At 40.7% G+C, this 16683-nt stretch overlaps 1 protein-coding gene across 1 annotated transcript in view; it reads left to right on the top strand.

Annotated features, from left to right (window-relative positions):
• Positions 1 to 16683, top strand: part of LOC149798542 (sodium-dependent multivitamin transporter-like) — a 60023-nt gene that overhangs the window by 28856 nt on the left and 14484 nt on the right. The window contains exons 12-13 of the mRNA XM_089957177.1: positions 2870 to 2956; positions 4611 to 4852. Coding sequence (XP_089813303.1) covers positions 2870 to 2956; positions 4611 to 4852 — 329 coding nt within the window. The remainder of the gene's footprint in view (positions 1 to 2869; positions 2957 to 4610; positions 4853 to 16683) is intronic.

Below are 16683 nucleotides of genomic sequence, written 5' to 3'. Positions count from 1 at the left end.
GCAAATGATGCGTCCGATGTTATATGTAAATGATATGTCCTACATTACAAAGGCAAATGATGTGTCTGATGTTACACGTGTAAATGATGTCATACATTACAAAGTCAAACACATGTAAATGATATGTCTTACATTACAAATGCAAATGATGTGTCCGATGTTACACGTGTAAATGATGTCATACATTACAAGGCAAAAGATGTGTCCGATGTTACATGTGTAAATGATATGTCTTACATTACAAAGGCAAATGATGTGTTCGACGTTACACATGTAAATGATATGTCATACATTACAAAGGCAAATAATGTGTCCAATGTTATATATGTAAATGATATGTCTTACATTACAAAGGCAAATGATGTGTCCGATGTTACACGTGTAAATGATGTCATACATTACAAAGGCAAAAGATGTGTCCGATGTTACAAGTGTAAATGATATATACTACATTACAAAGGTAAAATATGTGTCAGATGTTACACGTGTAAATGATATGCCATACATTACAAAGGCCAATGATGTTTCCGATGTTACACATGTAAATGATATATCCTACATTACAAAGGCAAATGATGTGTCCGATGTTATATATGTAAATGATATGCATGATTTTGCCAAGGTAAATGATGTGTCCGATGTTAAACAGATAAACAATATATCCAATGTTACAAAGGTAAATAATATGTGCGATATTTTACATTATGTGCCATATCCTACAGAGATAAACGATATATCCTATGTCACATATAGATACAATTTCCGATGTTACAAAAGTTTACTATATATCCGATGTAACAAACGTCAATGATAGTTGATGTTACTAATATACATAATAAAAATAGGAATTATCACATAAAAATTTCTTCATTATATTTCGCTTCTACAATAAATCCCTAAAAGATTAATTACTGATACGGACAGGTACTGCAACGTTTTTATTTCGATAAGCTAATTCGCGTTTCATTGTCTTTTACGACATTGCCACAGATATTTTTGTATGCGGTAAAATAATTTCGAAAAAACTTACAATTCTTGAAAGATAGACGTAAGCCATTTCTCATTTGTAATTGCTCTCTAAACTTAGGTTGTTGCATATGTATGGTTTTATATTTGGCAAAGTTTTAAGAAAAAAATATGGCTTCCACCTAGTCTAAATGAAAGGTTCCCTGTTACGATCTCGAGTATATTCAAATTGAATTCATAGTCAAGACGTTTGTCATCTTTTGGAAGGGGAGGTAAATCCACAAGACATGAGATCTACAGACTTCACATTCCTTCCAGATTTCTTTCATGACTGACAGTTATTTAAAAAGGAGAGACAAACTCCACTAGAAATAAGATCTAAAGAGATTTCATCCCCGTCCGAATGATGTCTGACGTCTTCTACGATAAATTTTCCATCGTACCATGGTTACTAAAAGAAACATTAATTTTTAAACATGTACCTAGAGTGATGCTAGAATTTCCCAAAATAGTCACTAAATTTGGCCTCCCATAAAACAATATTTTGATGTAGCTAACCGGATGTAGTTGTGCACCATGGAGCCTTCCGCTCCTTATCTTGAGCAAATGTTTAAAACATATCTTCACCAATTACCTGCACGTTTTTTCTCTAATTATTTATTTTTAACGGAATTATTCTATCTCGGAAATTCGTTGTCATCGCATTAATGATTTTTTGTGTATTGTATTTTTCGAGTTTCCTCATTTAGAAATTGCAGCCTTTGGAATTTAAATAGCTTGGAAGAATGTTAAACAATCATTCGGTCGAGAGTATGCAAGACGTTGGCAGGAAGTCGGCAAGAGGATAAATCTTGAAATTTGCAATCGCCAGATTATTTGTTTGAAGTAAAAACAAATCACTGTCTTACATATCTGATTGCTTTAGTCGATTTTGTTAATTTCAAATTTATATTATACCTCAAAGAAGTTTGACTTGCTCGGGTATCTAACTGATTATTTACATCATTCTGAAATTCCAGATAAACATAATTGGAAAGAAATTGTAAGGTCAAAAATTGTTGGTCTTGAAAATAGCCTCTGGAGAGTTCGTATGTCTAATCAAGCAGATTTTGATAGATTCTCTTCGATACACGAATACTTACGACCTGCCTCAGTGTGGCAGTCGGCTAAAACTAGACAACACACTAAGGTATTTACATATGTAGCTAAACTATGGGCTGCTGTTCCACAAACACAGCTTGATATGTGTATTAGATGTGGGAATGTTTATACAGACTTGATACTTCATTGTTGTGTTAGTTGTCCTTATATGTCGAACTTTCGAAATTCTTTCTGGGATTTCCTTACTGATAAATTTCCCCTGAGCCTGCACATTACGTTATTTAATGCAGAAGATGAGCTGCAACTACAATAACTTTTAGGTAAAAGGTTACCATCAGGAGTAATCGACAAAGAAAACTCCAAGCTATTCGTCCTGTATGCAGCATACTTTGTCATGCAGTGTGCAGCTATCTTCTGTAAATAAGGTACTGAAACTTGCAACTTATGAGTTGACGAACACTTTGTTGATTGATATTGTGTAAGAATTTGTATTCCAATATAGAACATTTTTTTTTTTTTTTTTTTATATTTATTGATTGTATTCAGATGATTTATTCTTATATCATGTAATCTTCCATGGAAGGAAATAAAGATGATGATGATGATGATGATGATGATGCATTTCCGGGTGGTTTTTGATTGTATTTATGTTGAAAAATATGATATTTTGGTGCAGGTTTTAAACTTACATGAAAAGCATGACCAGGAATATGCTTTTTTGCTAAATGTTTCATGTAGCTGTTGATTTCATGTACGGTACAGTACAAAGGTAACAATGTCATTTAAAAACTGTCGATTGCAGATAACTTCAAGCGTGCTTTCAGCATTCGGGGGACCATTGACGGGCATCTTCCTGTTGGGAGCATTTTTCCCTTTCGCTAACGCTAAGGTAAATAAAGAACACATACTAACTGATGGTGATGTAAGTGCTTTAAATATTTAATAAACTTCAACCAAATTTATAATTCAGCAAAAATCATCAAATATGGCGATTAAAAACACAATAAAGGGACCATTTTTAATTTCATTGAACCTACAACTGGAGTAAAACATATTAGATTCAATACAATTACATTATAACGTTGACATTATAATGTAATACAATTACATTGTAACATTGACCGTATAATATAATACAATTACATTGTGACATTGACATAATAATATAATAGAATTACATTGTGACATTGACAATATAATATAATACAATTACATTGTAACATTGACATAATACTATAATAGAATTACATTGTGACATTGACAATATAATATAATACAATATCACTGTGACATAGACATAATAATATAATAGAATTACATTGTGACATTGACAATATAATATAATACAATTACATTGTGACATTGACTTAATAATATAATAGAATTACATTGTGACATTGACATAATAATATAACACAGTTACATTGTAACATTGACAATATAATATAATACAATTACATTGTAACTTTGACATTATACAATAATACAATTAGATTGTGACATTGACAATATAATATAATACAATTACATTTTAACTGTTTATAATTCATGTGATGCATATACGGGTAGCTGTTAGAAATAACTCGCTCACACCTTAAAACGAAACAAGTATTAAGGAAAATTTCCCCTCCCCGAATCAAAAACGTGGGTGGGTGCAAAAGTGGTTATGCTGATCTTACCGTAAGAGATCAAGGATACGTTTCCAAAGCCCACTTACTGCCAAATCTTCTTCCTAAATTTATTATCCTATAAGTCTGATTATTATGAATCGACCGAATTTTCGGCAATGCGATTGGATATAAACGAATTATATATATATATATATATATATATATATATATATATATATATATATATATATATATATATATATATATATATATATATATATATATATATATATATATATCGGTAAATTCTGAGGACTACGTTTGGTTCCCAGTTTCCAGGTCATGTTATGTGAAGCACTATCTACACCAACGCCTTACAGCATATCAATGACAAGTAAATAACTTTCGAATTCTATTTACTATGTGAGTGATTCCGTAACATTTACACATTGATAAATACCATGATCACTTAATCCTATAATATTGCAGAAACGTCGGTGCAACAGTCTGCTCTGACATGACAAGATGGGAATGCATGATAGTGTGAACCGCCAGCAGTTTCGATTCATTCCCCAAAAATGTGCTTAATGTATTCAAAAGTCCATTTAACAGCAATAAAAAAGAAGCACGTATCTTTTTCTGCGCCTGTTTAGAAATCTGAACAGTTAGGATGTTAATGGTAGGTGGTCTTTAAACCAGTAACAATGATCAATGTGTAACCTCTGCACATGTTGGAGCCGGGTATCGAACCTTTGACTGCCGGAGTGCAAGTGAACGTGTTGCCACTATACTACGTTCGAAATGCATTTTGCTCCTCCTCTCCAGAATATGAGGGCAGCTTCCCTCAATGCTGACAATCCTTAAAAAAAATATTTCTCGACTACAATGTTGGATTGCGTCACTTTGTGATAATCAATTTGAGTTATCTTTTAGGGAGGGATAACTGGTGCACTAGCAGGGGTGGTGTTCACTATCTGGATCGCCATGGGGCAGATAATGACTAAAGGATCTGTAAAGAATACCCGGCTGCCTCCAGCGCCTTTAACTTCCTGCCCGGGTATGAACGCTTCAATACCTGATTTCTACAGCATGAATACATCAGAAGCTTTCCATACGGCGTTCTGGACCTCGACAAACGCAACAGTTCATCCAGCGCCAGTATTGGAACCGGAATTGTGAGTTCATAACATGATTTCCTTTGGCACATCTAGCCCTTAATTGTGTCCTTTGTTTATGTTTTGAGGATCATTTGCTAGTAGTGAATAGGGGTAGTTTACGGACAATGGGAATTAGCATTAAAAACACCCTTGGGTCAGATTACGGACAATGGAAATTTAACATGGCGAAAAATCGTGGGTTAGATTACGGACAAGGGGAATTAACATGGCAAAAAATCGTGGGTCACTTTACGGACAAGGGGAATTTAACATGGCTATAAATCGTGGGTCACTCTACGGACAAGGGGAATTTAACATGGGATTTTTTTTTAAAAATTTTTTTTAAAAAAAAGTGTAGGCAATTCAAAGACTATCTCTTTTCGAGAAATATGGCTGGCCCTGAAAAGGGCCTTTGGGTTTTTCTTCTTCTTCTTCTAACTCCTCCACTTCTTCCACCAAGTCCTCACTTTTTCCATTATTCCTTTCTTCTTCTTCTTCTTTTCCTCCTCTGTTATCCAGTCAGGATGGCCCATCTCTCTAAATTTCTGTTGGATCTTCATCCAGTTGTTATTCAATCTTTCAAACTCTAATTTCTTCTTCTTAATCTCTTCTTCCTTTCTCTCTTTGCTCCATTTTTCTTTTATCTTCATCACTTCTACTTTCATTACCTCTCTAATTAGTTCTTCTGCTTTTATCAACTGGTTACAACCCCACTTTACGTACCACCAGTCAGTCCAATAAAAGATATTTTCTAGGAAGCTCCTGACTTCTGTGATATGATCCAAGGCTTCCTTTAAAGTACCTACTCTCACGTAAGGTGGATCAATGAATCCTCTGATTCTTTCTACTTCTTCCTCAATCATTCCCCCTATTTGATCTTTTGCTACTCCAAGATTCTTCACATTGTTCAGGCTACCTTCAAATCTTCCTTCCTTATTCAATCTTTCTACTACATAAGTTCCATCCATGATCCAAAAATAGCTATGTCTCAAATCGTTAAATAATTTTGTCACCTCCATCTTCTTTGTTTATTCCTATAATGGTTTGAACGACGAATATTGTGAGTTCTTATACGAAAAGCGCGGACGTGATGGAAAACATCCCCCAAGACATAAAATTAATCTTACCTAGATCATGACCCAACAACGCGCTTACGTGAATGAAAACATCCCCCTACTTTCTCATTTCATATAATAAAACCCTAACTATACTCTTCACATACGCTAAGAAACCCATAATCTACTATTCACACTAACATACCTGAGCTCTTACAAACACAAACACACAAACACGCAAACACATACCCTCACATTTTTTGAAAAAGAGTTAGTGTTTATATTCACACTACTCTACCTACACACATTGGCAAATTAATAGTTATTTCTTTTCTAGAGTATTGGGTAGCCCTGAAAAGGGCTGTTTTTTTGAACTCCTGATGCACCTATCTAATGGTTGCACCTTCCTGGCCTGGCGCCGCACACGCATCTTCTTCCCCAGTCTTCTTTCACCTTTCTTCTGGGGAGCGCAGAGGGAGGATGATTCGCTTCAACACCCCAATCCTCTGTTTCGGGAATATTGAACGACATCCTCTCTTCCCTTTTCTTTTCCTCTTCTTCCCTCTCTCTTCTCTCCTCCTCTTCCTTCTTTACTCTTGCTTCTTCTACTATAGCCTCCGCTGATAGTTCGTTTACTATGCGCCTGGCATATTCCAGGTGCATCTGGAGTTCTAACAGTTTCACTATTCTGCTATTCATTCTTCTGGCTGTGTTGATCAATCAACAAGGGTAGCTAGACTGCCCAGCGAGTTTCAATTTATAGTGAAAGCGCGGACGTGATGGAAAACATCCCCCTAATAACATAAAATTCATCTTACCTAGATCATGAACAAAAAAATAAAACAACAACGCGCGGACCTAAAAGAAACACTCACTCACTTTTTTATGCTACCCATCACTATTTTAAAATGTTTTATAAATCACTTCAATAGACTATCCACATACTCAAAACAATCCAATCTAACTCCAAATATACACCTCTAACAGCCAAAAAACAAATATCATTTTAATCTACTATCCACACCAACCTACTTTATCACTTACAAACACACAAACACACAATCCTATACACAAACACATACCCTCACATTTTTTGAAAAAGAGTTAGTGTTTATTTTCACACTACTCTATCTTCACACATTGGCAAATCGATCGTTATTTCTTTTCTAGAGTATTGGGTAGCCCTGAAAAGGGCTGTTTTTTTTGTTTGCTATGGCATTCTTTTTTAGTTTCTAAGAATGCGATGTCCTCTGAGGATAGACTTTCTGGCGATAGGTCTGCTTCTTCGGAAAGAGAAGAAGAACTCTTTGGTGTCGATACGACGATCGACAAAGCCTCTGTCAGCTTCAGGTTGTTGCTGCTGTTGCTGCTGTTGCTGCTGTCTCTGAAGTCTGTACTTCTCTGTCCATTCTTCTTTCTCCCTGTTCATTTCTTCTCTGAAGAGCTCTTCTATCAGGTCTTCAGTGATTTTTAACATTCTCACATTCTCTATTTCTTCTGGCTTCGGTATCAGACTGTGTCTGACCCTATGCAAATTCACGTAGGCTTCGTTGAGCTTAGCTAGTTTGGAATACATCTTCTTAGGAGGATGAGTCGACAATGGATGGTTAGACTTGAAACAACCCCCGGTTCTTAAAGTCAAAGCGCGGACGTGAAGGAAAACATCCCCCACACGGTTTTCGAGTCGCAACGTTCAGTGAGTGTCATGAGAGGGATAGTAAGAAATGAAAGAGCATCAATCCAACATTCTTATAGCTAAACAAAAGACAAAGGCATTTTTTCCAAACACAACATTTTTTATTCAAAAATCACTTAACACTAAACAACAACATTTCTAACATTTTTAACAATAATCCAACACTATAACATCAAACATTTTTTTCTAATCACAAACATTTTTTTATCAATTCACAATCTATTTTAAAGAAGGTTGACAACGTTGTGAATGAAATTGTGATTTCCACTGTTGGAAATCATTAGGCCATTGATGGACACTACGTTTCCTAGCTTGAGACAAAAGATAAGCATAATGGTCACAAAACCATCTATCTACTTTCACATCATTTCTAGCAGAAGAACGAGGATCGAAATGAGTCACTAAATGTTCTAAGGAATAGCCCAGGCTGCGATGATGCAGAAAATACACACAGTACTGTCCACACACCAAGGAATCTGTGCCTTGTAATTTCACGTTATTGAATCGGGTGGTTTGAGCATTTCTTCTCATAAAGTCGATGATATCGTCTTCCAAGGGGGGCAATCCGTACGAATCGAAATATTCCACACATCCTTCTTGAGGAAAGTAGACGGCTACCCAGTGGGTTCCTGGGAGATGACTTTCGTCCGTGTTGATCACGTAAGCTTGATGGTCTTTAGGTTTGCGATGAGGGAGTTCATCTTTAGCACAGACGACGGGATTCCAAGAAGCCGTATACGAACTGTGGTTCAAAAGGTAATAAAGTTCCCAGGTATCCATTGTTTTGTGTTTTTTTCTTCTTCTTCACAGGTAATAATAAGTCGTCAATTCGATCCTGACTTTTTGCTTGAAAATGTCTGACGAATAAACGGTTATTCGTTCTGTTTCCTCACTCTGATTCAGGAGAGCTTCGATACGATGGATCTCTTGAGTGGTTAATGGTGGACAAGAATGTTCACGCAAGTCTTTATACCACTGGTGCAACACGTCTTTGTTTGAGATGAGACTCCAAGCTTCGTCCAGATACTCGTCCAATTTTTCTTCTTGACTTAACATTAGGCATTTATCGTGTTGAATTTGACTGGGATGATCGTTTTGACATCCATAACAATTTTTCTTGATCAATTCCGTCATTTTGTCGACCAAGTGTTTGGCAAAACAGGAGACTAAATGGGCTTCTTGTTCTGGCCATCTCGACTTCATCATGACAATTTCTTCGTCTTTGTCTTGGGATTCTCCTTCCACGGTCTCCTCACATTCCATGTCCAAAGTTTCTTCACTAGGTAAAGAGGGATAACAGTCTTCCATGGCTTCTAGTAATCTAGAATGACTTCTCTCAAACTGTTGATTTCTATGGTATTATCGAATTCTGCATACAGGATGACGTTCAACGTTGGATCAGCAGGGTCTCGATTTGCAAACTGAATTTCCACACGAATCTGGCCAGATTTTATAGGGTGGAAATGTCCCTCGTCGCTGCCTTGGTCTGGAGTGAAATCGAAAGCCCACAAAGCGTAGCCTCCTGCATAATCCTCGTACGTAATACCGTGACTGGTATTGGTTCCTAACTGTCCGGTGGCTTCGTACAGGGACAAGTACGATCTCAAGTAATTGTTCTGGGCAAAGTTAGGCTCAAAGGGTCGTGTACACAAGGTCTTGCCGTCTCGACTGACTTCGATTTTGGACACGCTAGAGTGTCGAAACTCAAAAGGATTTTCGTTGTGAAGTCCATTGAAAGCTGAATTCCTGACGATACCAACGATCAAACGCTTGGGTAACTGTCCTTGGAACAGATGATCTTCGATCATGGATCGCTGTCCAACAGGAATGGTGAACGTTTTCACTTCCACACGTCGTATGGGATACTTGGCGGTCGTTCTGCTCAACGTCTGACTGATGTCGTTTCCCACTTTAGGTAACACTTCCACACGGCGTACGTAAAGTCTGGCTTCTTGGATAACAGTTTTGTATTCGTTGGCATGGGCCATCAAATGGAAAGCGGCAGTGCTACGATTCAGTCTCAGGCGAATATCAACTCCGTTCAGTAAATACTTTTCTTGTAACCACATGTCCAAATGCAAACGATCCATCAGTTCTAAACTACGTCCTTGCAGAATTTTAGTTCTACGTGTGTTAAACCCCACATTGTGAGGATTGTCATCTTCTGTCAGGGCTGTGTCGCTAAACGTGCCTGCACCTGCCGTGTCAGGTTTCCATACCACGCAAGCATCCAGATGAGTATTCTTGGCTTCTTTTCCGTACGTCAAGAGATTTTCCAAGTAGGCACGATATGGGTAAGTATCCATGCTGCTGCTGACCAGTTTGTTATTCAAGTACAAGTCCACTTCGCTGAACAAGGAATGCATGAAATTGTTGACGGGCGCTACCCTATCATTGGCTCCAGGATTGGTGTTGTCAGTTTTGATCACTTTGACTTTCAAATACAGGTAACTGCTATTCAGATCGATATAATCTTCGGGTTGTCCTTTGATTTCGAACTCGATGGGAGCGGAATCCGTCAAAGAGGAGACGGGATGAAATTCCACCCACTGGGATTCTTGCATCGTCATCATGGTGGGGGGCATGGCAAACATATCCAGTTCCGTCTTGGAACAAGCACATGACTCTCGGTGCATCATTTTTTTCTGTGTCTCAATAATCGAAAACGTCTAAGTCTCGAACGGTTCTTCTTTTCTTGGCTTTTCTAGCTTGAAGTCTGGTGAAAGGGTGTTTTCTTCGTCGTCTCTTTCTGCCTTGTCCTTGCTGAATGCCTGACTCGGTAGCGTGCAGGGCATTTATAGGTGTGTCTCGTCGGCCTAAAATGTCTTTACCCGTTTGCAGCAGGACATTTTTGCCTGCCCTCATGAAGGCTTCTTTAGGGTTTTGTTTGTCGATGATGACATTTTGGAGAAATTCTTTGCCTTGCGTCAGTGCCGCATCTTTCAAGGCGTGCAATCCGCGTGTCACCATCGGTTTCAACACTGGGGCCACCGAACGAAAGGCCGATTTTAACATGTCTCCTAAACCGTGTCCTCGCTGTCGTGCAACCCCTTGGTACACTGGATACATGACTTACTTACGAATCGTGAGAGAACCGTTTTCGAAAATGGAGTTTCACCGTGACTTTTCCTTTGGTAAATGGAATATTTTGTCCCAGATCTCCTTTTATAGTAATGTTGACCGTGTCCAAATACGACTTGCTGACTGGCAAATAGTGAGGATGGACAAATTCGCGGTGGACGTGGTAAGTGTTTCCACCTTCCTCGTCAGCGTTCGCGGCAGAATCCACTTTGAAAGGAATGACACGCAGTAACGGTACGGAGGTGTGTCCCACCACGTTATACTCCACCACATCGGAGTACACGAACATCAAATTCAGTCCTTGGTTCAGTTCTACTGGGGTACGAAATAACTTGCTAAAAGACTCGTTGTCGTAAACGATGGGTAATTCGTTGTTCTTGAGTATGCTCATTCTCAGGTTCATGTCGCCGCCCAACATGTCAAACAATTCAGGACAAAATAAAATGGACATGATTTTACTCCGCTCAAATTTCATCGAGAAGCGACGAGCTACTTTGTGGTACTCCATGGTGACACTTTTGTTAACATGCTCCAAAGCTTTCAGAAACACGGCATTAAACCTGGAGGCTATGGTGCTGACCAAATGTTGACCACTAAAATAATAGCCTGGGGAAATGAAAAAGTGGTAGGTCCACTTTTGAGTTTTCTCATTATAGGTTTTATTGTCATATATGACTTTCTTATTCAACTCCTGTTGCAATGGCTCGTCATGAACTTCCACATGAAAAAAATTTTGATTGGGAAGGACATTGAGGACTTGGGTTGGGTGAATGATTTCCACTAAAGCCACTTCCCAATGGGCTTCGTGATCTAAGGGGATGGCCTGAGGTAATTTGGCCGTGTAACAGCACAACGTGTTGTGGGGAAACACCTCCATGGAACTGTCACTGGGTAAGGTCAAGTAAAATTGGTTTTGGTGACTCATAATTCCAGAGTTCTGTGGCTGTCCGAGGGAATATTAGTGGATGTCAGAGGTGTGTCTCCGCCCAAAATGGGGTTCTGGTTGTGGTTGTTGGAGTGGTGACTGGCACTGGCACTGGACACAACGTTCCCGTTCGAGGAGAATTTCAGGGAGGGATTGGGAAGCAGGTAACCGATGCAACTGCTCAATAAAATGGTCCACAATTGTTTGTCTCCTTGTTGCAAACTCAAATTGGCGATGGCTGCCCCGATGACACAATACACCACGAAGATTTGGCAGAAAAAGACGATTTGCGTTTTAGGCACACGTTCTCCGCACCACACCCACAAGGGTTGTTTTTGTAAATCTTGCACAGAAGAACTAGGGGAAGAAGGAGTGGTCGACGTAGCTGCGTCTGCTGCTGTGTGAAAGGGCATGATGGTCACTTCTTCTTTTTATAGTCGATGACTTGCGAAGCGTCGATCCAAGAATCGAAACTGGGTGGATATCCTTTCCAACGTACTTTGACTTCTTTGACACGTCTTTTACCTACTTTACGGGTTCTGCGTTCGAGAATGCTTTCGATGTCGTACACGTCGTCTTCTTTTTTGGTCACACGTTGTAACTCGGGCAAATAAAACGTTCCTTTGAGTACTTCTCCGTTCATGTCTTCCAATTTATAGACGGTAGGATGACGGCCATGCACTCGTCCAGTGACGCGAAACAATTCGGTCGTCCAGTTAGGTAAGTAACCTTTGTCGAAAGTGCGTTTGGTTTTGCCAATGCGCACCCAATCTCCTACGGTCAACTCTCCACTTTTCTTGGGGACAGCCCTCGTCGGGGACGTACCGAACAGGCGCTCGAACACCAGCACTTCGTTGTCGGGAGTCACCTCTTGCGGGGCACGTCCGATGCTTCGATGGTAAGATTGGTTGTACGCTTGCACCAGGTGCGGTAAGATGTCGATGTACTTCAGAGTGTGGTGATGCGTAAAATATTTCCACATGCGTTCTTTCAAAGTACGTTGAAAACGTTCCACGATGCTGGCTTTGGTTTCGGGATTCTCGGTGGTAAGAAAATGAATGTCACGTTTCTTTAATTCTTTTTGGAAAGCTTGGTTCAGAAATTCGGTGCCTTTGTCCGTTTGCCATCGAAGAGGGTGACGACCGCTTTGTTTCAACACCCGTTGCAGGGCTCGCACTAACTCGCTGCTCGATTTGGAAGTCAAGGGCACGACCCAGGCAAATTTCGAAAAGACGTCGATGACACAGAACAAATATTTGTAGCCACGATTGTAGCTGGCCAAATGAGAGACATCGGCTAAATCGGCTTGCCATTGATGATCGATGCCTTCCACTCGGGTGCGACTTCTGGCAAACTTGCGTCGAATGGGTTTGTGTAAAGTGTAGGTAGCTTGTTCTTGTAACCATCGTTGCACTTGAGGTAAACGGAGACTTTTCAGTCGAGTTTTGGCAGCACGATACAATTTTTGAACTCCTGCGTAACCTGCAGGATGCGAGGGATCGTAGTAAATGCTGGCTAAGACTTTTTCCATTTTTTTTGTGTTTGTGTGTTAATAAGGCACCCACTCTTGGAAGAGGCTACTCTTTTTCTCTTGGGGTATTTTCTTGGATTGCAAGGCTTTGCGTGTGCGACCAGCAATAGGTGTCGAAGAGGAGGAGGAGGATGTCTGAGCGGGGGATATCGGTTCTTGTTTCACTTCTGTCTTCACTTTCTTTTTCTCTTGTGAGGAAGAAGGGGTGGCCATCATCTTTTTAATCCATCCAATTCTGGAGGTAGGTGGTGTTGTTAACTTGCGTACTTTTTCTGGTGGAGTTTGAAACCCTTCCTCTTCTTCTCCTTTTTCTGTCTTGGTCACGGGTAGTGATGGTACTGGTACTGGTACTGGTGATGGTGCTGGACTTTTCATCAAGGTCTTAAAATCTTTTAGAGTGGGTAAAGCTGTTTCGTCTAAAGCTTTCTGGTGAAAGAGTTGCAGTCGTTGCAAGAGTTGACCGTACTTTTGCGATTTTTCTGTTTCGGACAAATCTTGGCGATCCATCAAGGACTGCAATTCGTGTTGTAACTGGGACATCTCGCTCAAATTGGGATTGGGAGGTAAATGCGGGGTGCGTTGTTCTTGCCACCGATGGTATTCCATCCATCGTTTGTAAGGCACTAAAGCTAGTTTTCGTCCTTCCATGGGGTTGTCAGGGGTCGATTCTGAGATCTTGGGACTTCCGAAGGCCTTTTTATCTTGCTCCCATCAGTCCTCCCAACATGGTTCCCAAGACTCCTTTCAGTAAGGGGCCTAACAAGAGAGGTAAAATGCCTCCACGTTGGACCAACATCTTCTTTTTTTGACGAATGGGAATTTTCTTTCGAACCATTTTCCGAAGAACGTGACGATGTTTGCCTAAGCATTGTTTCTGGTGTTTGGACAAAGGGATCGTGCCTTTCAAAACGTTCAAACAACATTCGCACACGGTATCGATGACCTCTTTGGAGGCCGTTTGAATGAGTTTTTTTCGTAGGGGTGGAGAAGCTTTGGACAGGACAGATAACAGGTCCCCATGTTTGGCTAAACGTGGTGGCAGTCCTTTCCTTTTCTTTCCTTGGGGTTTTCTGGAGGGTGACATCTTTGAGTCTTTAGGAGCACCTAAAAACACTGATACCCTACTCGGTCACAGGCCTTTTTTATACTGGAACGCGTCGCCACTGATTGTCTTTACGGCGTATTAGTTTGAGGACAGGCATGACACGTCGTGCAGGGGTACGCAACGGACTAAATCGAGCCAGTTCTTGCTTGGACAAATCCAGTAAACTTTGTAACATGCCCGATCTTTCATGGACTTTGATTTTGGGAGAAGGTACTTTGTGAGCAGCAGCCACTGCCGCTAAATTGGAAGGTCCTGCCACTGGGGAAGTTCTTTTGGGGGTCATCAACGGAGAAGTTCTTGGTGTAATCAACGTCTCCAAGTACTCTTCAGTTCCTGGTGACATCAACGGAGAAGTGGACAAACGTGAGGCTGCCGGAGACGCTGTGGCAGGTCGTGGCTTGCGAGTGTAAGGTTGCGTCCTGGCCGAAGTGCCTCTCTTGCGACTAGTTTTCTTCTTCTGTGGACTTTTCTTTTTCTGGGGACTTTTTCTCTGTTTCTTTTTCTGGGGGCTTCTTTTCTTTTTCCGGGGTGGTGTCTGGTAAGAGGAGGGTCCTGCCACTGGAGAAGTTATTCTTCTTGGGGACTTGGTCTTTTTCTTTTTCTTCTTGGGGCTTCGTTGGACTTTTGTCTTGGGGATAACTTTGGGGGCATTAGGATCCCATCTTAAGAGTGAACGAATGATGACCCCTCCTAGAGTACCGCTCCCTCCAGGTTTCAAAATGATTTGTTTTTTGGTTTGAGTGTCGATGCGGGGATCGGCCAGTTGGACCAAAGCGACTTTGTTTCGATCGAAAAAGCGTTGGGTTTGATGAGGAATCTGAATGATTCCTTGGAGTAATTGACGTGCCGTCACCGTGAACCATCGTAAGACTTCTTTGAGACTAGCTTCTAAGACACGGGCTCGTGTTTGTGGATCTTTTTCTCGACTGATGCCATACAAGGCACGAATCAATTTGACGGGAAGATGCGACTGAAGGGACGTCATGTTCACACTGTGTGAGACAGACGAAAAAGGGTCTGAGGTTTTTATAGATTTTTTCATGGGGAGTGAAATGAAGTCGAGGACGGAGACGTGTACAGGACAGGCCCTCCGTCTTGGCACCAGTGGTGAAACAAGTGGGTACGAAATCGCAAATCCTCGGGGGTCGTAGGTTTCAAATCGACGAGTAAATAGGCGTGTGGCGTTTGAGTGGCATCGTCGTACGCCTGAGTCAGCCAAGGCGTTCCTAACTGTTTGGCTAAGACTTGCACTTGCGATTTATCTCGAGGGCTTTTAAACAAGACCACGTAATGCGCATTGAGACTGATGGTGCGATGGGCTTTACTTTGTTGAAACAAATTTTGGGTGATGTAAACGACACTGGCATTACGGTGATGCCCTTTGCGCGTGAACCACAATTTAATTTCTTCTTCGTCTTCTCCTAACATGTCGTCGAAAATGACCAAATGGGTTAGACGGGAGTCAGAGACGATGCCGTCGTCTTCTTTAGGAATGCCTTCCACAAACACGATGGAATCGCCTTGACTTTCTCGCAAGAGGCTGTACGCCGATTGCCACTCTTTGTAACACCACACGATTCGTTGAGGGGGCCGATCGATCAAATGATGTTTATGTTCGATCAAACGTTTGACGAATTCGGTTTTGCCTGAACCGCTAGGTCCAGCAATGAGCATGTTGAAGGGATGGCGAAGATACAAAGCCTCCCAACTGGCACGATCTAAGTGTTCGTCGATGACTTTGACAGTAGAAGAAGAGGGAGCAGAGACAGTAGAGGTAGCCATGGTGTGAGAAATGTCACTTGTGACACGAAAAACAAACAAGACAAGAGTTTATATACTTTTTTCAGAACACGTTTATTGAATGTTTTTTTTCAAACATGAATACGAAAGACAAAAATACATAAAAGCCAAAGGCTTAAGTACAAGAATAAAAGGCACATGATAACGATGAATGTGGAATAAACACAAGTGTCTGTACAACAACCACATGTTTTGGGTAATGTTCTAACCAGTTCAACAGGGGGTAAGGTCACACAAGTGTCCTCCCGAAAGGGTCTTTCAGGCCTGTCCACGACAGTCCTGTCCTGGGTGACGGGTTCTTCTGGCACCGTCACTAACACGGGATGAAAAGTAACTTTTTTCCTTGAACAACTCTCGTGCATACTGGGCCACTTCTTGGGTCCAAGCCTCAAAACCCCATTCTTTCCAGGCACGGACATCTGTCCAATGGGGATGTAAGTCACAAGCTACACACACATCGTCATACACGTCTTGGGTAGCTAAAAGTTGACGAATCTTTTTTTCCTGTTGAGGTCGAGAAGTATCCAGATGAAAACGCAAGGCTTTGAGCAAAAGGAGTTTTTCGTGACCATTTAAGGCCATTGAGGTGGTAAGTACTGATCGTAAAGAGTCCACAAAGAATCGGCTGGTAAACGAAATCCCAAAAAACAAGTCAC

Source organism: Sinohyriopsis cumingii, chromosome 5, assembly GCF_028554795.1.
Source record: "Sinohyriopsis cumingii isolate HCF-2022 chromosome 5, ASM2855479v2, whole genome shotgun sequence".
NCBI lineage: Eukaryota > Metazoa > Mollusca > Bivalvia > Unionida > Unionidae > Sinohyriopsis > Sinohyriopsis cumingii.
This window is presented reverse-complemented; position numbering and strand designations above follow the sequence as displayed.